General features: G+C 41.7%; 1 protein-coding gene across 2 annotated transcripts; it reads right to left on the bottom strand.

The window, feature by feature from the left end:
* Positions 1-11,563: 11,563 nt before the first annotated feature.
* On the bottom strand, positions 11,564-20,309 carry rragd (ras-related GTP binding D). 2 transcript variants are annotated; one of them, XM_018730745.2, is made up of 7 exons: positions 20,003-20,309; positions 17,737-18,026; positions 16,842-17,041; positions 16,197-16,311; positions 15,111-15,253; positions 13,397-13,545; positions 11,564-12,606 (listed from the first exon to the last, which is right to left on the bottom strand). In XM_018730745.2, exons 1-7 carry the CDS (start codon positions 20,256-20,258, stop codon positions 12,455-12,457), a joined length of 1,305 nt encoding a protein of 434 aa, XP_018586261.1. In that variant the 5' UTR covers positions 20,259-20,309; the 3' UTR covers positions 11,564-12,454. The 2 variants fall into 2 exon arrangements, with proteins under 2 accessions (XP_018586261.1, XP_018586266.1); XM_018730750.2 differs by having other exon boundaries at positions 19,975-20,173.
* Between the last annotated feature and the right edge of the window lie 1,838 nt (positions 20,310-22,147).

Genomic DNA, 22,147 nt, shown 5'->3' with positions numbered 1-22,147 from the left:
GGAGACAGCCTGTCGCATCTGAAAGGGCTTCTCATGGTCCCTGCGTATCATTATTTCATTAAGGTTATTGCTTTTAACCTTTGTTTATTACATGTCTTTGTCCAAGGTGACTCACGGTGTTGATCAACTTTGCAATGATTTACCCATTCATGCAGCAGGATATTCTTACTGGAGTAATTCAATGTAAACTTCTTGATCAAGAGTACAGCTGCCAGCAGGAGATGGGATTTAAACCAGGACCCATCAGATGACAAGGTTCAAATGAACACTATCTACAGCTTCTGATAATACTACTACTACTACTACTACTACTAATAATAATAATGTCATCATCATAATTTCTACTCTTTAGACTTACACACTGCAAACATGTTCATCACTAAGAAGTTCCCTGTCACTGAAATTATTCTGTACACAGATGAAACAATGCTGGTGAAACCCATTTCGGCGCTTCCATGTTACATGTGTTAAACACATAAAGAATGTTTTTATGAGCATTTGAAAAATATGGAAGTATTTAGTCTGCTCTCAGTTACTACAGTATAAACTTGGTGGAATTTGATTTTCTTCTGTGTTGAATCTGAATATGACAGGGAAAACATGGGCGATTATGGGTAATTGTTTCCTTTGTATGCTGGGCCCTCATGTCAATAAAAAGTATGTGTATAATGTGAAGAGCCGTCTCTCTGTCTGTCGGTCTGTCTGTCTGTCTTCCTGTGGGGCGGGAAGAGTGAAGGAAACACAGCATCTGGATGCAGACAATGTGAGATTAAGGAATAATCCGTTAAGTGTGCTCTAATTGCGGACTGTCTGCTAACATCTGGGAGTTTCTGTGAACCGGAGCACTGAGGTTAGTGGGGCTGACTTTTTACCATGGGATTTACCTTCCTTGAAACTAGCGATTAGTAACATGGGGTTTGACTGTCACTGATGGAAAGAAATTATTCAGTTGGTGCAGCAGTCTTTGCATTTTTAAATTTAAACTCAAATTTATTTTCTGCTAAATGAATTTAAGGGATAATGACATTCATATTCTCTGTAAAACAGCAACACCGGCATATTTTTTTTAAAATTTAAATGTGCAACTGAGCGGAGATTAAACATGTAGGTGCCGACAATACTGAGCTCAGGGTAAAAACTGAACCCTGAGCCTGAACCCTGAACGAACCCTGTAATATAAACATTATATATACGTACTGTATATATAATGTTAATATTAATATGAATGACTATATATATATATATTATATATAGAGTATATATAAATTATAGAGTATGTGAATGACAATATAAGCTTTGTAACCTAATAAACCATATATTTCTTCCTTCTGCAGGCTCCCTGTATTTTTCTCCCTATACTTTGTAAAAGAAAAATGGCACAGTAGGCATTTCACCGTGTGCCGATGTCAGCATTGTTCAGTTGTTCTTTGGTCTCTATGATTGATGGGTATTTTACACTACAGTAAAGTATATAATCATTTGTCTGTTTACTCCAAGCCAGCTGTGACATACTTGAGATGTGCTCAGGAGTCTGCTTGGTCCTGTTTCAGAGCACACCCTCCCTCCCTCCTCCATGGGGTGCTTTGCCCTAAGCACACACTTAAGTGTTGGGTTGCAAATTTTTTGAGGATTTCTATTCTGACTCAACACCCCTGAGAGCAAGGTGCCAACTCTCCTGCAGCACTGCGACTCTTATTTAGTCATGAATTTGCCTTTACATTTTGTCTGCCCAGAAACATTGAGCATTGCACTCAAAGCCTGGGAGGGGGGTGGGGGGTGTGGTGAGGGAGGCAGCAGCAGATGGTGCAATGCTGTTTTTGGCAATTCTCCTGCAGCTCTCATCGTCCCACACCTGTACACATTGCGGGCTCACACGGGACTTACCCGCGATGTGTCGTTCCAGAGCTATGTGATTGTCAGAGGCCGGCGAAGGATCCGTGGCTCCATCAGCATCCTTGAAAGATTGCTTAAAAGTCGAACAGCCGTTGCGCTATTTAAAGGATAAATCCAACAGTTTACTTAGAAGTCTTTCATTCCTTTAGGCTAGCGAGGAGAAAACTTTAAATAGTATACCTTTGAATTGTCTGAAGCAACATAGCATGTATTTCATAAGAGGTTTATTCAGTAGAGTGCATGTGTAGTACGTTGACCTCCCTTATCAACGAGGTTGTGTGAACTATACAAGCACAAGAACCCACGGGCCAAGCGTGACCAAAAGTTGTATTCAAACATTAATATTTTATAAATGGTAGAGAAGATTGGGCTCGGGTTCTTGATTCACATGTTCAGGTGTTCGCCGAGCTTTAAGCTTTAAGCATTAAGCACTGATGATGTCACCTCGACTGGTGATGAAACGTTTGCAGTCTGAATGTTAAGCTCGGCAAACACCTGAACATCTGAATTTATATATATATATATTTTTTTTTTCTCTTTTTGCAGCACACGAAAGGTGTTATTAGTTAACAAACATCTCAAGCTTTGAACACGGTAACACGGCTGGCTGGATGCTTCCGCGGTTGAACAACTAAGAACATTTTTAAATCCCAAGCATATACACGGCAATGCCAGAGTAACATTACGTAAAGCACTACTTCTAAAGGGTGCTTTAAGGATAACAACAGTTCCATATGATCCCCTTTGACCTTCCCTCCTGTAGGGATGTCCCATTGTTGAGTTCACTTTCTCTCCCAGGAAAGAAGTTTCTATTTTGACGGGACCATAAGAGCATTAGCAGAACAGCAGACCTCTGGGTGTTGAGTTGGAAAGAGCGGATCCACACGGGCACATTTGCCACGGCAACTGACAGACACACAACTTTGTTTACATCTGCGGAGCACGATGTGCGTAGTGAATGGGTGCACAACTGGGAGCTCAGAGTCTGGATCAGATGAAACAGACACGGAGGGGCCCGGAGATGCGGAGGCGGGGTGCGTTTGTGCAGACAGGTTTCTCGGCGGACAACTGGCAGCGTCGTTCTCTCCGCTCCAACGTTTCACTCCTCCATGTCATCGCCCTTCGTCAAAGTGACAGAAAAAGGAACCTTATCTCCACGCATGTGCTGCAGATGCTGAAAGTTGTCTCCTGTGTTCCCCTGGAGTTGCCGAGTGTCAAAGAGCTGGTGTTTTAGACACTGGATTGAAGTTAAACAAAAAAAGTAGGCTACACATTATACCCAATACAAATTGGTGGTGATGGTATCATCAAAGCTTCATCTCCAACTAAAGCTGACCCATTTTTTTTTTTTTTTTAAATGTTGATGATGTAACAGAAAATGGAAAAACCAATGTAATTATATCAAAAGCTATGAGGAGTGATTATTAGTTTGGCCACTTTCCATTTTGCATCGTGTTATCAAGACAAATTCACCTGCTTTACTGCTACTGTTGTTTTTTTTTTTTTTTTTTTTAATGTGATACATTAATTGTTTTGATCCACAATAACTCGGTGCTTCAGTAATAGTGAAGCCACAGCTGAGTGCGTTTGATAAGCAGAGAAGAACGTTCACGGGGATGAAAGATGACAAAATGTTTCTTACACTGTACACAAGCTCTACAAACCTGTATTTTTAGACATAAAATCTGCATTTATTATGAATGAATCATCCAGCTGCACATAGATTTTTGACATGCATATGTGATGTCCTCAACTATGGTATAAAAAGAATTACCCCTAAACTAAGGGCATGGTTAAGGTGATTGTAAAGTGACGAGTCATAAATGCAAGCATCTGTCCATGCATCCATATTCCACTTTTCTTATACATTCTTCTACAGTAGAAATTAACACGATTATCAAAAATATAATTATTCTGTCTGTAGCAAACTGTCAGAAATATCATGTAACCACTTCACTCAATATAGTATTAATGAGGCAGTGCTCATTTAGTCAACTTTGAGCACATTTGATACTTGTTAAGCTATTAGGTTTTCCTCCATTTATGAAAGAAGATCAAGTATGTTTTGGATCTTTTAGTCATCATCATTGCCCCAACCACAACTTGTAGCGTAGTTCTTTATTTTTTTTTTTTTAACATTAAACATCAAACATTTCCACTCTCAAAGCACTTCTCCTTTCAAAGTATTCCCATGTCTCGGCTTACTGAACAAACAGTAAATGTGCTAAAGCACAAGAAGCCCTGAAGGGGTTTCATCACATTAATTTTGTTTTGGCAAGTGTTTTCTCTTGCCTTGGGGTGCAGTCAAAGCCTCTGTCTCATCATTGCTTCTCTTTTTGGATGGCTTCAATTTAACTACAGCTCTCACAGGGGTCCTAATGAGACAAAAAATAATAATAAATCAACCAGTTATGCGGCATTAAATCAAATGAATGTACAAATCACATGAAAGACAGCAATCTGTCAAGTTAAACTCCCACATTATGTAATCAGGGGTAACGTTTTTTTGCTGTCTTTTTTCCCTATAAGCCTGGATTTACTGATTCTCTGCAGGGAGTAGCTCACGTTGTTATTCCATTTCAAAACCGTTTCTGACACAAGACACCACTGTTGTCTTCCACATGTTCCAGCTCCTCCTCCCAATCCCCTTGCAAACTGCAAAACAATATAGATGCTTAAAATAGTACAATAATAACAAATAATACAAAGAAACAATTGCACTGTTATATATACCTTAAGATCAGTGATCTGGACCACAGTTATATATTATTTATGGAAATGAACTGCTCCAATCATGCAAAATGAGCCTTGTGGGTTCACAATTTACATTAAACTCTCATGCTATTTCCTACATTCACATGCTTGCCCAGATAACTAAAAAGTGACAAACTGTATTAACTGTCATCTTACAGGGTACTTTTTTCATCCACCATTAGACTAAATTTCAGCTGGTGCAGTGTCACTTAAAACAATTCTTCAGCTCATTTTTCCCCACTGCTCGACCAGAGAAAAATTATTTGTTTTGAACTTTTTTTTTTTTCATTTATTTATTGTTTGATGTTTTTATCTTTCAACTAAAGTGATTTATGGTGTTCAACTAATTGCGTTCATTTACCTAGCCCAGTCAATTTTAACTGGAGTAATTTGGGGTAAATACCTTGCTGAGGGGTATTGTAACAGGAGGCTGGCTTTGAACCTTGGTCCTTAAAGGGGGAAGTGGCAGCTCTAACTACTATGCTACCTGCTGTGCTAAGGTAAGTCCCTCATAACATCCCACCCATCCAGTGTCAAAAACCGCTTGTCCTGAGCAGGGTCGCAGTGATCCAGAACCTATCCCAGAAGCCTTGGGTGCAAGACTTAGCAGGGGATACAGCCTGGACAGGATGCCAGTCCATTGCATGGTAGCACCACACACACACACACACACACACACACACACACACACACACACACACATATAGGGCAAAATAGAATCATCACTTCACCTGAACTGTGGGAGGAAACCCACACAGACACTGGGAGAACATCCAAACACCACACACACTGAGCAAGGGTTGAACACATGTTCTCTCATACCAGCCATGCACTGTGAAGTGGCAGCGCTACTCTTTGCACCACCGTACCACCTCCCCATAGCAATCAAAGTGATGTACAAGGCTTCTGGTCTGAGAAAGAGAAGTGGGAACACTTTACGTGTGACTCTAACTCATGGGCCTTCCCGGGGCTGTGTGCTCAGTCCATTGCTGTTCACTCTGCCGACTCACGACTGTGTAGCAATGCACAGCTCGACCCACGCTATCAAGTTCACCGATGACATGACTGTGGTGAGCCTCATCAGCAAGAATGATGAGTCAGCTTACAGAGAGGAGGTGCAGCAGCTAACGAACTGGTACAGAGCCAACAACCTGTCCCTGAACGTGAACAAAACAAAAGAGATGGTTATTGACTTCAGTAGGGCACGGAGTGACCACTCTTTGCTGAACATCGACGGCTCCTCTATGGAGATCGTCAAGAGCACTAAATTCCTTGGTGTTCACCTGGTTGAGAACCTCGTCTTGTCCCTCAACACCAGCTCCATAGCCAAGAAAACACAGTAGTGTCTCTACTTTCTGCGAAGGTTGAGAAAGGCCCATCTCTCATTCCCCATCCTCACCACATTCTACAGAGGGACTATAATAGCATCCTATGCAGCTACATCACTGCCTGGCCTTTGGCAAGACCTTGCAGCAGACAGTGAGGACAGCTGAGAAGATCATCGGGGTCTCCCTTCCCTCCATCATGGACGTTTACACCACACACTGCACCTGAAAAGCCACCAGCACTGCGGACGACCCCACGCACCCCTCACACAAACTCTTCGCCCTCCTACCATCTGGCAAAAGGTACCGAAGCATTCGGGCCCTCACCACCAGACTGTGTAACAGTTTCTTCCCCCAAGTCATCAGACTCCTCAATACTCAGGGACTGGACTGACACTGGAACTATTGTCCATTTTTAGTAATTGTTGTAATGTCTAGCACTGTTTGCGCAAGTCTTGCACACGTACACTTTATGTGATCTGTGTCAGTACCACTGTGTTCTTTTACGTAGCACCATGGTCCTGGAGGAATGTTGTTTAGTTTGACTGTGACCTGTACCAGTTATATATGGTTGAAATGACAATAAAGTCTCTCTTGACTCTTGACTTGATATGCAATACATTTTCTATGGTTATTTTGTGGTTAATTTGGCACTGTTGATTCCCTCAAAGCGGTCCACCCCAAGCTTGAGTTATTTTGTAGTGGGTTTGTACAAACCCTAGCTGTATGTTAGAACCCTTCTCTCCTGCACATTTATCCTATCTATGTGATGTACTCTGCCATACACACAGACAATAATACATCATGTGGTAAGACTGTGTCAGTGTTTGAGCCTGCAGGGCCAGTGACTCATAGTACATAGTTCAGATACACAAGGTACACACGCTGATGCAGAGGGAACAGTGTAGCTCATGTGCAAAGGTGTTTTGCAGCAGCTTTGATAGCTACAGAACCACAGATGAGACCAACCCAAAGAGATCTCAATGCAAAGTCATTACACCTAACGTAAGTTATACCATGCAGCCATATGCAACACCAGTATTCTTCTTCGCGAGGGATTGCACTGGGTCTCAGGTCATACAGGAGGACCACATGCAATCTTTGCTCAAGAAGCAATGGGGCTCGTATATTGCAATGGGATATCTTACACACAAAGGCTGCAAATAATTCTGGATGAGCATATTGACCAGAACAGCAGGTCAATTTTACAAAGAAGGGCAGGGGAAATCATTTTCTAATTTCTGCATTTCTTGACATTTATTGATTTGGTTGCTCTATTCGCTTAGCATGTAAAATCAAAAACTAAAAGCACTGAAGAGTAAGCAATAATGTAATTTCAATATGTGAGAGGTAGGGTGGCACATTGGCTCAGTGAGTAGAGCTGCCACCTTACAGCACCTGGGTGGGTTCAGTCCCCACTCACTGTGTGTGGAGTTTGTACAATCTCTGTGCGTCTCTGTGGGTTTTTTCCGAGTGCTCTTGTTTCCTCACACAGACCAAAGACATACAGTTCAGGTGGACTAGTGATGCTAAATTGTCTGCAGTGTGCGAATGGGTGAGTGAGTATGTACATATGTAGCTACCCTGCAATGATCTGGCATCCCATCCAGGACTACACCACCTCTCAGCATTGTGCCCAATGATTCTGGGATAGGCTTTACATCGCCGTGACCCTGCTCAGGCCAAAACAGTTATTGAAACTGGATGGGTGAAAGGTACAGAGAACTTTACCACATCCCTAAAGACATCATGCAGCCAAAACGGAGGTGGCAAGAAGTCTGGTCAGCGCTTACATTGCATGTATTGCTAGATTAGTAAAAGGTCTGCAGTTTGGCTTGTCCATCAAAGTGACATTTAACATATCGAGCGACATTGTGACATGAAGAAGCTTGGATTGCATCTGTGTGGTGGTGGATATTTGAGTAGCTGCATGACTGAAGACTACAACAGAGCCTTGCATCATTTACTGTAAAGTATGCCACACTTTTCACCCCTATAAAAAGTCATAATTAATACACCTTTAACTATACAAACTGTAGAAGAACTAACATGTGGAGAATGTCTGGCGAAATGTTGTTTTAAACCTAACAGCATAAAATGGTGCCAAAAAGCTGATCTAATGTCTCTTTGCATTCAAACATTTAATAGATCAATTTTACCCATATATGGGTAAGAAATGCGATACAGCACAGAAAATAGCACAAGCATTAGTTCTGGGCTGCAGCTGGACCTGAAAGTTGTTGCTATGGTTTCTGACACAGCATGGTAGCTAAAATCCTTCCCCTCGTTTCCCAGACCCAGGACCCCCAGCATCCAGATCAGTCTCTGTTCCTTGCAGTGTCGATAGGAAGTAGATGACACATCTTACAGAAAAAACCTGGGATCATTCTTCTTAGTGAGAGGATCTTGTCCAAATTGGTCGAAGACCTCATGTGACCTTGTTCCGTGTAAAATCAGTTCCCAGGGACTATATAAATGGTCTCAGAACTGGTTCAAGAGAGCTAATTTTTACTCTGCAGATGCATAAATGGAGCTGAGGTAGAGTGTTACATCAGCGATACCTAGAGACATGTAACACCCGTGCCGCCAAGGCGTTCTAATCTCATTGGAACACTCTGGCACTCCATAAGGGTGGGTCTGCTGTGTACGATGGTGCGCTGTGGGTGGCCTGTCGCTCTGGCAGCTGTCTGCTGCCCAGAGCTTTACAGCAAATTGAGGCACACTGTGTGCAGTAAGCAGGTCTGCGGCACAGATTTTACACCATGCAGAACATTTAACTGGAGCTCTACTTTTCCTGAACCTTGAGATTTTGGGGTGTAACAGACCAAGAGTGTAAGAACCTATGACCACTATGACCACTCAAAATGCAGTGGGCCGATGGACAGGTTAGGTTATCTCACCATCATGAGATGGTCTGCAAACATCAGCAAATGCACCTCAGTTACAAATGAGCTGGTAGAATAGTGGTTAAGGGCACAGTGTGGAAAACTCAGAAAGCTTCTCCATGGAAAATTACTCTGTGGTGAGCTCTGTGTGTGTGTGTGTGTGTGTGTGTGTGTGTGTGTGTGTGTGTGTCCATATTTTTCTTCTTTGATGGCTCAGACCTTGGACCTCATCTCTGTTTGGGCTAGAACAGCACCTTGTTTATGCCTGTGCCAGAACACATTAACCTTGTTTATCTCTTGCTGTTTACACCTTTGTTTCAGCTCTTGGGTTGTATTTGGGTAGAACGGTACCTTATCATAGAGTTTTTCTTCATTCATTTAAGGTATTGACTGACTTCAGAGGAAAAAAGATGTGCTTTTTCTTACATGGATAAATTACTGGGTTATTTGCTTTCTGTTTCTGTAGATTTGTGAAAAAGTATCGATCATGATTTGGACTCTTTGGAGTGATTACTTGACTTAAAGTGACTTTGTGACGTCCTACAGTTGGTGATATTCTGTGTTGGCTGAATCAATAATATATTTAGATTATTGAGATAGAGGGATTATTGCTTTCTTCCATTTTTTAACTTGTAACATGAAATTTCCAGAGAAAGTTCTAGGAGACATCCTAATGTAGAGTATCATTCAAAAGCGAGTCCACCTGGGACTTGTATGGGACAAGGAGAACATAAGAGTGAAAGCAGAGCAAATGTACTCAAAGTTATGACCAGTATTGTAGTACCCTGGAGTGGGGAATTTCACCTGAATTGCTCCAGCCATTCAAACTCATCAAATTGTGAGTTTGTCATTTTGTCCAATGTGTTGGCTAAACGGAACAACAACAACAACAACAAAAACAACAACAACAACAACAATAATAATAATAGTAATAATAATAATAATAATAATAAGAAGAAGAAGAAGAAGAAGAAGAAGAAGAGGAAGAAGAAGAAGAAGATTGTTTGTCTATGAAAGACATTGCAAGCACTGAAAAAAGGACATATTCTGGGAAGTAATGGCTCCTAAATCTTTGGGACGTCTTGTTTACATTAATACTGTGTTATTTCAAGCTGCCCTCACTTGTTTCTGCACCAAGGTTGCAATGACATGATTTCGTGTCCCAAGTCACCAGCAAAGGATTCTTTCCACGTCATTGCCAACATGTAGAAAAACAAAGCCGACCAAAAGAGCAAGAACAATCTTCCGTGAATGCAATAATGGCAAATAACAAGCACAGGTAAATACTGCTAGACAATGAAACGTGAGGGGCCTTCACTCACGTGGACAGAAGTCAGGTGTACCACACCTGCTTTTCAGGTAAAAATACATAAAGAGGTTTAAACTAGAATTTCACAACATCCCACACCAGTCTTTTATGTCATGCTACCTGTTCTGTGGAGATAAGCTCTACTTAGGGAGCCAAAATAAAAGTACCAGACTGTTGGTCTTATTGACTGATGTACAGTACAGATTATTAATGAAACGGTATAATTTGGGTAAGACTAATACTCCAGTCAGGGTATGAAATCGGTTTAGTCTGTCTGGAGTTTGCATGTTCTCCCTGTGTTCACATGTGTTTCCTCTGGGTGCAAAGAAGTGTTTCTCATGAATTGGTGACTAAATTGTGTTTAGTGTGTGAATGTGTGTGTGATTGCCCTGTGATGGACTGGCATTCTGAATGGGATCTGCTCTGCCTCACATCCTATGCTTCTGGGATAGGCTGTAGACCACCATGACCCTTGACTGAACAAGTGATTATTGATAGCTGATGGATGGATGGATGGATGGATGGATGGATGATCTCACTTCCTCATAGTCTTGAACGATTTGCTCATGTAAGATCCGTTTGGAACTTGAAAATTCACAGCAGATAGTGAGGCGCATAAGGAATAAATCTAATTAAGCCAGGAGGCTACAGGTGTTTCTTGGTCTACCATGCTCCCCAACCTTTGTTGAGGGCCTTTTGGGGGGCTCATCCCTCCCCCAAATAGCAATGTGTGCCAGTGGAGAGAAAAGCCTCGGCTCACAGATGGGTGCTGTGGCGAGAAGGGTTTCACTCCTCATCCCTGTGCGAGGGATTATAATCCCAAAACATGAAATTGTTTTACATAACATGTTTTACTGCTCCCCAGGGACTACTGCAGGCCACTCCACGGTGGAGACAGAGTTATGTAACACACCACAACCTCACAAGACACACTGGCTTCCAAGGCAATGTGAAGGTAGCCTATCACACAGGAGGGTGCAGGAGTGAGGGCTGTTTAGGGGTTGTTCATTTTAATGGTTTTCAAAAAAATATATACAAACTGCCAAAAATATCAAAACATTTTATTAGTCTGTTCTACCAGATTTTTTCATCTAAGAAAAGACGGTGGCTCTAGACACCACTTTTTGTTGCATTTTTGGACAAGTGAAGCCATTGCACAAAGTGACAATAATGTAAAGCTCCCGTCAGAAAAGGCATAACAAAGATGAATTTATTTAAGTACATAATAAACAAACAAATATGCAGGGATTTAAATTACACATACAAAAAATATGATTTTAAATACAACAAACCAGAAAAAAATGGCATGCAAGAAAGTTACATTTTGCACAAAAATATTGATATTTATCACAACATAAAAGCTACGTCCTTCCTAAAGTGAAGAAAAAATTGAAAATACTACATTAAATATACCTTTAGTTGTAAATAATAACTGAGCAATGCAAATTAGCTTCAAAATAAAAAAAAAATAAAATGTGCTGACAAAGTGAATTATACTGAGCAACTGCCCCTGATGCTGAATATTTAAGAAAAAAAAAAAGAAACTGCAATACAAATGTGAGCTGCAGAAAATGTTCCTGTCTATGAAATCTATAACATGGTTTTTTAAAATTCGTGAAATTAGAGCCAAAAATAGTGCTGACCTCTGGTGACCACCACTCAACCACTAGTATCCTTTGAGGTCACATGACTACATGTGCTTATTATAGTGCTGCAGAGGTCAGCTTTCATATCAGTGTGGCATATTATTATTATTATTATTCAATTAGCTGACATTTTTCTCCAAAGCAATTTGCTGTTAGGTTTTGTATACCAAGCTCCCTATAATACTTTGCCCATTTATGCAGCTGGGTAATACTTCATGTATCAGTTCAGGGTAAGTATACTGATCAAGGGTACTACAGCAGGAGCTGGGACTCAAACCACTATGCCCCCTGGAGCACTATAAATTTGTTAAAGAGGGCCCTTCCAGGTGTTAACCTCACTGTACGCAAAACCTGTGCCTCAAATGAATTACTGCCACCCAAAACACTATAAAAGAATATCAAATATAGCTATTTTTAAAGCAAGAATGCTTTAGCTTACCTTGCTAATGTTCAACATTCCAAAAAATGTATTATATCAATAGTAACTTTATGTTGTTAAAATTTCCAGAAAATGGCATTTTTTTTGGGTTTGGATCCAAGCTGACTGTGAGGTGCAGAAGCAAGTTTGATGCCTCCTCATTCGTGGTCTCTGTCCTTAGCAGGCTTCCGGTGGGAGGCAGCGCTCGTCTGTGATTGGCCGGCTTAGCACGGCAGGCTGGGCGTCCCATTGGCTGCGGCCTGCTTGCTCCACCTCCGCTGACTCAACAACTTTCGAGATTTCTGCACTTTCAGGCGCACATCGAATACCTCCTGAATGGCCTTCCGGAAGCAGTGGAAGTTGTAGTCGATCAGTCCTGAGAAATTCAAGGGCCCACGAGTTTTCGTCAGAATCCGAATGAACGTGGTAATGCTAGTGTCCTGCTAATTAGTTGGTAATTTACTCGTGAGGCAAAGCTCCCTATCCACAAGTCATCTCTGCTCCACAAAAAAGAACGGCAATAATCTTTTTAACATAGTAACCGCACGCAGTAACGGCATCGACTCAAATAGCTACGTGAGTGGACCAATGTCATGGAAAAAAATCCAAATAGTTTAATAATTCTGTTACCACCGACGTTTATGACATCAGTATGTATTAAATTAGCTGATTACCAGAGGTAATTTACAGTTAAGTTTGTATATTAACCTACTTACAAAAACTTGCCCACTTATACATGATTTTTACTATATCAGTTCAGGGTAAGTATTATTACTGGTAATTCATTCAGGTGACATTTTTCTCCATAGCAACTTACAATGTTAAAGTACTTACAATTTGTTACTCATTTATACAGCTGGTTAATTTTTAGTGGAGCAACTCAGGTAAGTACCTTGACTAAGGGTGCTACAGAAGCAGGTGGGATTCAAACCTGGGTCCTTTTGAGAGCAAGAGAGCAGCTCTAACCACTTTGCCACCTGCTGCCCGTGAACACTTCATGGATTAGGTGTTATGAGATCTAAAGCATGTCACCAACAAGCAGCATGGAGATACTTTGACTATTTCCAGTTGTTGTCTCTGTGATACCCCGGTGAGGTAAGGTCTTGACGACTTTGGCACAAAACAACAGCACTGATGACCAGTAGCACTTTATACAGCTCCCTCACCTTTCCTCTCAAAGCTTTCTTCTCTGAGGAAGCAGACCAGGGCCAGGAACTTGGTGACCTCTTTGAGGTACATCACCGTGGTGTTGTTCAGGTGGATAATGGCCATGGACTCCTTGTCGTAAGGTATTCCTGCTTCCTCGCTGGTCAGGCTGAGACGGAAAAATAGGTTACAGAGCGTTGCCCAATAATGTTTAGTTCAGACGTGTTCCACTTTCCATGATAAGCTCTTACGGCAGCCAGTATATGATTACATCGCAATATTATGTCATCTAGATAATCTTTACATAATCAAGAAGAACACTGGTTTTTGTGTGCTTTGGTCTGAGATGGGATGAGCCACTGAGGAATGAAGTCATGTAATTTAACCTTGTCTCACGACCAACATTGTTCTCGCCATTGCCAGTTGCTGTCAACAGATGCTGAATTTCACAATAAGCGTACATCACAAGCTCATGTGTTTCCGGCAAATTATCAGCATGTCCTTTTACACGGTCATTCTCGACGGATCGATGTTGCCAGAGCTCACGTGCAGTTTTCAGCTTGGTTCTCACCTCAGATATGTTTTGCTTGCTACTTCATAGCTCACCAAAACTGGGGCCGCATTTACTGGAGTGACATTAACTACTTAAAACCCCTTTAGTATGAAGCGGCATTTTACCATCTCTCTCCATATTATCAGCTGATTAAGACGTATTTTACTGTCGCGTTTAAACAAAAAATACTAAATGTATGGGATAACTGGAATAAACATGTGAACATTAATTCAGGTTTTAATTGTATCTTCCTAGATAGGGCTGTATGACTGCCCTTGGCAACTGATGTAACCCTTTACCCTTGAGATGTTGTATGCACCTGTATATATTTGCATTTTTCTAGTACATTATGTTTCTGTACAATTATGACCTAGTTCTGCTCTGCTGCTAGAATTAAAAAAAAAAAAAAAAAAAAAAAGAAAACTGTTAATGCTCACAACAGTACATTCAAGGACAAATGTAAAAATTTCAGGGTATCTGTTATTTTAATTGGATGAGACCTCTGTTTTGCTTGTTAGAATACATTTTTCCTAAGCAGTAAAGCAAACGTTCCCAAATCTAGGTTACTGTGCTACAACTCTAACCCACATTCTACCTTCTTTTAAATATTCAAGCTTCTAGTCAATAACCAAGAGCACAGCCAGAAGGGTGAAATGTGCAGTACTCTCCTCTAACAGCCAAACGTGACCAAACAAGGCAGTTGTACTCCAGGGACACCCACAACCAGATGTAGGCCACCCCCCACCCTTTCCAAAGTCCTTGGTTTCTGTGACCTCCTGTCATGGTTTGGGCCCTGTAATCATGACAAGCCTCCAAAGGTCCACACGAACCAGGGGTTGCCACAGATCCACATGTCCTCAACGTGCGCTCAGCCTGCAGAGAAGTGCTCTGCTAACCTCCTTTGGATTTTATAATGAAAAAAACAAACAAGAGAATGCCTGAAGATAAATCCTAATTAACATAATCCTGGAAATTATTTCCAAAGAGAAATGTGTATTTTTGCAAAGCTTTCTGGCTTGCATTGCCAAATCCTTCATACCCTGTAGGAGTTTAGGGGGAAAAGAAGGTGTCGGCGCTCATCAGAAAACTCCCCACCGGGCTGTTTGTGCCCTTGAGCAAGGCACAAAAGTGCTTTAGTAACATGAAAATGTTTAATAATATCTGCAACTTTTCAGACTCACCCATAAATGCAGGAGATGTCAATGACCACATCAATCATATCGCAGCACAGCTCATACGTCTGCATGTCCACTGGGCTGCTGTCCGTGGCGATGTATATTTTACTGACTACATCGAAGAGAAAGGCCTTCTCGATACCTGAATTCTGTCAAAAAAGGCAAAACTTAGACAGAACTCAGTGCATTTGTCATGACAAATATCACACTGCAACAGGAAAAATCACATTTCAAGATATGAGTTTTATTTTAGGTAGCGCAACACCTTCTGGAAACGGGGCCTATTAAGACCCTCCATCATTTTCGACTTTTTCAACCACTTAACGGACACAAATTGAAATGTACATTAAATAAATTGGTATTAAACAAATAAGGCTGAGTGGTTCTTTGCGGCAGTGACTTCTCCAGCTGTACCACCGACATCTGTTCTTTGCTGGCCTCTAATGGCTGAAATATTCACACGCTCTCTAAGGTCAATTTGTGAGTGACGGTCGCCACAATGAGAGCAAGGGTTCATAACCTGGGGCTCATGGGACCCCGTAGGAGTCTGCTGATGGCCTTCAGGGGGTCCATGAATCGCAACTTGCCTTGACAATAACATTTTCAAACTCCTTTAAAGCAAAACAAAAATATGACTACACTATTACCAACTATGGCATAAACTCAGTGCAATAAATTGAGTACAATATTTATTATGAATTTGTTTATGCACATTCTTCAGGGACAGGTCCTTAGCTTTTATAACATTGTTAAAGGGCCCAGAAAAGGTTAAGAACTGTTAATCTAGTGTCCATATCTATTACATACTCTAATTTCCTCTATGTGGTCCTGTACTGTCCTATGCCACAATCAGAGCATAAGTACACTCTTCCCCCATAAGGCATCAGTTAACAGTTTGGATCATGAAATAAGACCACATTTCTTGCCAGCTCTTTGGCAGTAATTCCCAGATATGTAGGACACCTGTGGGTTTCTTTGCTTTCACTCTTCTTTCCAGTTTGCCCCGTACAGGTGTTGAACAGGCTGCTCAGGTGTGCTCACACTTTTGAATGGGACTGTATGCGGCAAGAAAGTCTGAGTAGCACCACTCACAGATATGAAGATGTTGAGGAGATTCTCAAGTGTAGGAAGCTGAGGAATGAGCTTCTGCACCACCTTGCTGAAGGCCTCAAAGATGGAGTGGTCGTAGATGCTGGTAAGATAGAAGCTGGGGACAAAAGGGAAAGGACATCACAAATCAGGTGTTAACTCGTCAGCGCTTACTGTAAACTGTGAAAACAATCTGAAGCAACAAATAACCAGGATTTACTGCAATCATGAGTACAGTTATAGTGAGTACCATTTTAAGAAATAGTATTTCAAGAAATTATGATACTATAATAAAAGGTGTAATCAAAAAGACCTTACGTTCGAGAACAGGAAAACTGACATGGGACGAGATCGTGTGAATATGGAGGGTGTGGTTTTACAGGGATGCTTTTTAATCCACAAGCTGTGAGAAAATGGTTAAAGGTTTCTGCACAACAACATGCCTTCACATACTGCTCTCCGCTGTAGAACGTTTGGCAAAAAAAAGTGTAATTAAAAAAATCAGAATGAAGGCAAAGGGGACGTCTCATGAAATTCTAAGAATCCATAATACTGAGATTCCACAACTTTGCATTTACTTTAACATTTTGATGTTTCTTATGGCTGCTTAGACAGTCTAAATACGAATCAAAGGAGTATGAAAGATACCTTAAATGTATCCTCTCCAAAGCTGCATCAACCAGGTCATCGTTGGCCCGCTTATGAATGTCCCTCTGCTTCTCGATCTTGTGGTCGTCCGAGAGCCCGTCCACCTTGTGGATGAACACCTCAAAATTGATGTTGGGGTTCACTTTGTAGGCCCTGGTCACAGTGAGGTGCAGTCTGCTGAGAGCTTCTACATAGTCGTCCTGAAAGGGGGAAGATCGTCTGGAGTCAGTGAGTGATAAAGGGGACCACATAAGCAACATTTCCAGGCATATTTCCCCATGTATAATTATAATTAGTATTTTCAATGTACAAATAAATACTGTAGACATATTGCTCAGGCAGACAGTGTTAATACATTTCCAACCAACATTGCACAACCTGAACTTTTACAAAATAACGTAATTATTATTTTTTTTACATTTCCAAAATAAGCTCTGTTGTATTGATTTTTTAACAATAAAAATATTGTAACAATACAGTTAAATACAACTGTGACATTGTTTTACAATAAACAGCAACAATAAATTTAAGCCATAAGTCAAAGGACTACTTATCCTCTTTTTTTGGATTTATTTCTAGGATTTGTAGGAAACTGTCCATGCCTCTGAGCCAAAATATGCGGCAGTACTTAAAAAGCACACAGCGTGCTCCACAACGTGCATTATGACTCAACCGTGTAGCCTCTACAGTTTGAGAAAGGCACTTAAAAATATTTGTCCTCTAGAGTGGACAAAAATCAATGGATGAGTTTCAGGAGGGTAAAAGAGCAAAGTGTAAATTGCATTGGTGTTAAAGTCAGTTATGAACAATACAGTAACTAGTGATGTTGGACTCATGTATTTGAAGCATGTTGAAGGTCCCTGTTTATGACGGTCAGGTTTGGTCAAGGACACACCTGAGAGTCGATGACAAATATAAGCGCCCCAGTGCCACGGAAGATCATCTCATAGTCAAAAGTTGGGTCAAAGAAATCAATCTGGCCAGGAAAGTCCCAGATCTGGAAGCTGACGAAGGAGCTGTTGGAGACGTCCTCTCGACAGATCTTGTTGGTGCTCTCCAGGAAAAGGGTCTCATTGGGAGACATCTTGTGGAAGACTACTTTCTGGATGGAGGACTTTCCACTGCGACGGAGACCCATCAGCAGGATGCGTGGCTTCACCTCGCTGCTGAATGGGTCACTCAGACCTAGAATTGAGTGCACACACACACACACACACACACACACACACACACGCACACCCAAACAAAAGACACAGTTAAACTAATGGACAGTCACAGAATGCACATGGCTAAACTAAAAAAACTCACAAAGTGCAGCAAACATAAAGGTAAACATCAATTTATTAGAAACAGTTTTAATACCCAAACTGCCTTTATATACATAAGGTAAAGAAACACCAAATTTCCTGCAATAGAAAAAATAGAAAACGCAAAAACAAATCAGTATTTTTTAATTTACTGGAGTGGGTCAGCTCAGAAAACAATACAAAGGTATAAAATGTACATCTAAGTTCCTAAAGTTCCATAAGTTCTTACATACTGCCAGAGTTTGTGAACTTTAAAGATGGAAACTCAAGTGTAAAAGTATCTGGACATATAAAATGAGGAGCTCATCAGTGAAACACAATGCTCAGGTGTTAACCTTGCACTTCCGGTCAACGCATTCTGTTGACTTCCAATGGTTTACACCACTTTTGCAGCAAAACACAGACCTACATGTACTTTGTGCATACCTAAACAAAATTAAAAATATTATATTTTCAGTGGATTTGCTTTTGTAATAACTGAGAAAAGGTTGCATGTTACTGACATCATGGTATTTTGGAGACTAAATGCTATGCCACTGACAGGAAATGTCTGTAAGCCATTCGACTTCAGGAGTTTAGTAAAGTCTTACAGTTAGCGGTAAAGGTAACGGTAAGAACTGATGTATAAGAACCAGACAGCGGTATTTTCACGGTCACCAGGCTGGACAGACCACCTGGTGGGTAACTTGTAACACAAGGTATATATAAATACTGCTGAATGACACCGCAGGCCTCCGTGCTCAGGTCTCCTCCCCATCGCAGGTTCTCAGCGGGGTTTGAAAGCTGTGACCTTGATCATTCTGGCATGGACAGGAACAGAGAGGCAACTCCGTCCTTGGAACAATCTCACTCAGGTGTTTCACCCTCTGCACGCGTCTCATTGTTTGTCTTCTCTGTTATTGTCAGGCATGCAGAAAACTCCGATGAAGCCCTTTAACCATGATGTGACCTCATGTCACGATCAGAACAGGTCTGAGATAATCTATGTATAAAAGTGAAAGGGAATTTGAGATCATGTAGAAACAGACTTCTGTAATATCAACATTTTTATCATCTATGTAACGAAGTAAAAATACTGTCCACATCACAGCTGACAGCCTCATCGAAGAAAGGCCATTCCTGGGGTGTATTAAAAAATGGTTAAAAATGTCAAGTATGCTGTAAACCCCATTCCTGATTTGTGTTATGATCCAGCTGAAAAATTCTGCATTAAGGTGAAAAAGGCGAAATTTGACACCATCTGCCTTAACAGGTACCTTTAAAGGTCTCTAAACTGGGGCGGGGTTGCTGACTACACTGTGACAAATTCAACAATGTTATTATTTAATATTTCCATGTATAAATATGTGGTAATGAGGTTTCTAGTGGCTGGTACTAGCTACTTGAGGGACAAGGTCATCATCAGAAATACACAGAAGAATTTGGCAGGGTGGTAACAAAGTTAGGAACAGTGGCTTTCCAGGGGGTGCACGGCACCTAGACTAGAGTATTGCTATAATTCGGACAAATGCAAAACAGAAATTAAAAAAAAGAGAAAAAACAGGCCATTTTAGTGACAATGCCATTAATTCTGTCTGCAATCTCTGCACTGAAAACTGTTGCTGCCAGGCAGAGCCGAGGTCATTTCACACTAGCAGGAGTCATGGCCAGAAAAACTCCTTTTTTGGTCGCAATCCTACGACGGAGAGTCTGCGCTCGTGTCTCCTACAAAAGCACGTCGAACTTTTACTCTGTACTCTGTGCCGCGCGCGAGTCGAGCGTCGCCCGCGCTGAACGATCTCCATGGAGACGCGCGCGCGCTAAAGTGTCATTTCGGCGTGTTTGACCTTCCAGCGCGCGCCGCGGCCGCGGTACCTCCTTCCTCACAGCTGTAGTCCAGGTCCCCGTCGGCGAACGTGTCCAGCTCGTCGTCCTCGTCCTCGCCCTCGTAGTATTCATCCATCTGCTCGTCCTCGCCATCCCCGTCCCCGTCGCCGCCGTAGCGGGAGCGCGCTTCGCTCGTGCTCATCATCCGCGTTCGCAGAACTTGGACGCCGGCGGAGGCGACAAACGCCAACCGCCCCCCCTCCCAACACCACCACCGTGTCACCCGATCTGCCCGAGCCATCATCGTGATTCGTGAACTTTCACCCCCCGGCGGCGCTCGTGGGTCCAGAAGGAGCTGCCGCGGGACCGAGCAATCCACCGGGGGAACCGATCCCCTCAGCCCACGTCAAAGCAGGTCTCGAACACACAGTCATGGTGCGAGACGCGGGCCCGAATCACTGTATTTTACTGCACCGTGACCTCAACATGGCTGCTGGCAGCGCGCGGCTCCTGTGCGCCCTGGGACGTGTAGTCACGGCTCGCGGGGTCACTGTCGCACAAACTGCAGCAGGGTATAGTACAGTACTACGGTACTGACCGTGCAGTGTGCGCGCGACACTCCTGCTGCTGGAGCACGTGCGATCACTTTTGGAAAGTCACAGCAGAAGGGAAACTAATATAGCCGAACGTGCAAATGCTTCCACGATGTTTAAATAACACCGCGTTACGGGACGCGTCATTACAAAGAATGATATATGTGGGCAAAACGATACCATGTGACCGTAGCATAGTATGATACGCGATCTCAAGGTACTACGTGAAGTTCAAATAATAGCGTGACGTTAAATTATTGCTTTGTCAAATTAAAAATGATAGAATATAATGTTAAGACGACATTCGATGTTGAAATGATACTACGGCGGAAACAAAGAAGGACGCGAAAACAGCGTTTATAACAAACGATTTATTAGAACACCGAACCCAGAGAAATAATCCTCTCGGTCGTGCCCCGTTTCCTCCAGGACCTGTACTTACAGCCACTTCCCCAGCCTGCCTAACATCGTTGACTCTTTCCCGAAACACCCACAGGTACAGCCACCCCATTATTTTCTCCGTAAGTTCCCCCAGTGGTTACACACATATTTAACATTATTTCCCATAATGCAACAATTTACATTAAGCACACACTCCCTCCTAAAACAGTAGCGCGAGGTCGTTACAATACTATGTGACGTTTATATGCTAGTCTGTCACAGTGAAAATAACACTATATACCGTTGAAATGGTCCGTGACACTAAAATGACGCTATAAGATATTTAAATAACATTACGTAATGTTAAAATGTTGGTTTGTTACGTTAAAAATAATAGTACCGCCTTACGTTTACTTAAAATGTTACAGTGTGACGTTCAGATACTGGTTTGTCACATTAAGCACACTGTGATAAATGAGAAATATCATTGAAAATATATATTTAAAACTTATCACTTCTGAGGTTGATATACTTTAATATTAAAATTGTGTTAGTGTGTGTTTTTACATTTAAAATAGTACTATACAATGTTAAAGTGATAATATGCGACTTTTAAATAGTACTATTTAGCGTTAAAATCATGCTTTATTATACAAAAAAGTCACCTAAAACGATTCTGTCATACTTCGAGGCCTTATGTTTAAAGGCAAAATTAATTATGAGACGTGAAAGCATGTAAAATGTAGTACATTTTCAGTCATTCTGAGAGAGATATTTAAAAGTTTTGATGTTTAAATGTGAGAAACAGAGAGTGTGTGTGTGTTCCACTGATGTACGGATGAGCGACCCAGTGTAAGTGATGTATCTAGCAGTGTAAGTTACCTTGGTGAATAAGGTGTGTGGGCTGATAACACTACATAGAGTTCAGTGGAAGTCGCTTTGGAGAAAAGCATCTGCTAAATAAATAAATGTAAATGTAAAAGAATTGTGTTTCAGGACCAGGGACAGGGCAACAATCACAATGTTACCTCAAAAGAGAAATATTGCCCAAAAGTGGCGAGTGTCAAAACAAGGAGACGCTACAATAGTAACGGTGAGAGTTCATTAATGAGCGCTGTGCGAAAAGGTGTGTAAAGATCAGATCGCTATGTGCGGACGGACACACACACACACACACACACACACACACGCGCGCGCGCGCACACACACCAATTCGCGC

Source organism: Scleropages formosus, chromosome 15 (genome assembly GCF_900964775.1).
Source record: "Scleropages formosus chromosome 15, fSclFor1.1, whole genome shotgun sequence".
Classification (NCBI taxonomy): Eukaryota; Metazoa; Chordata; class Actinopteri; order Osteoglossiformes; family Osteoglossidae; genus Scleropages; species Scleropages formosus.
Note: the sequence above shows the minus strand (reverse complement) of the source record. Positions and strands in the feature narration are given on the sequence as shown.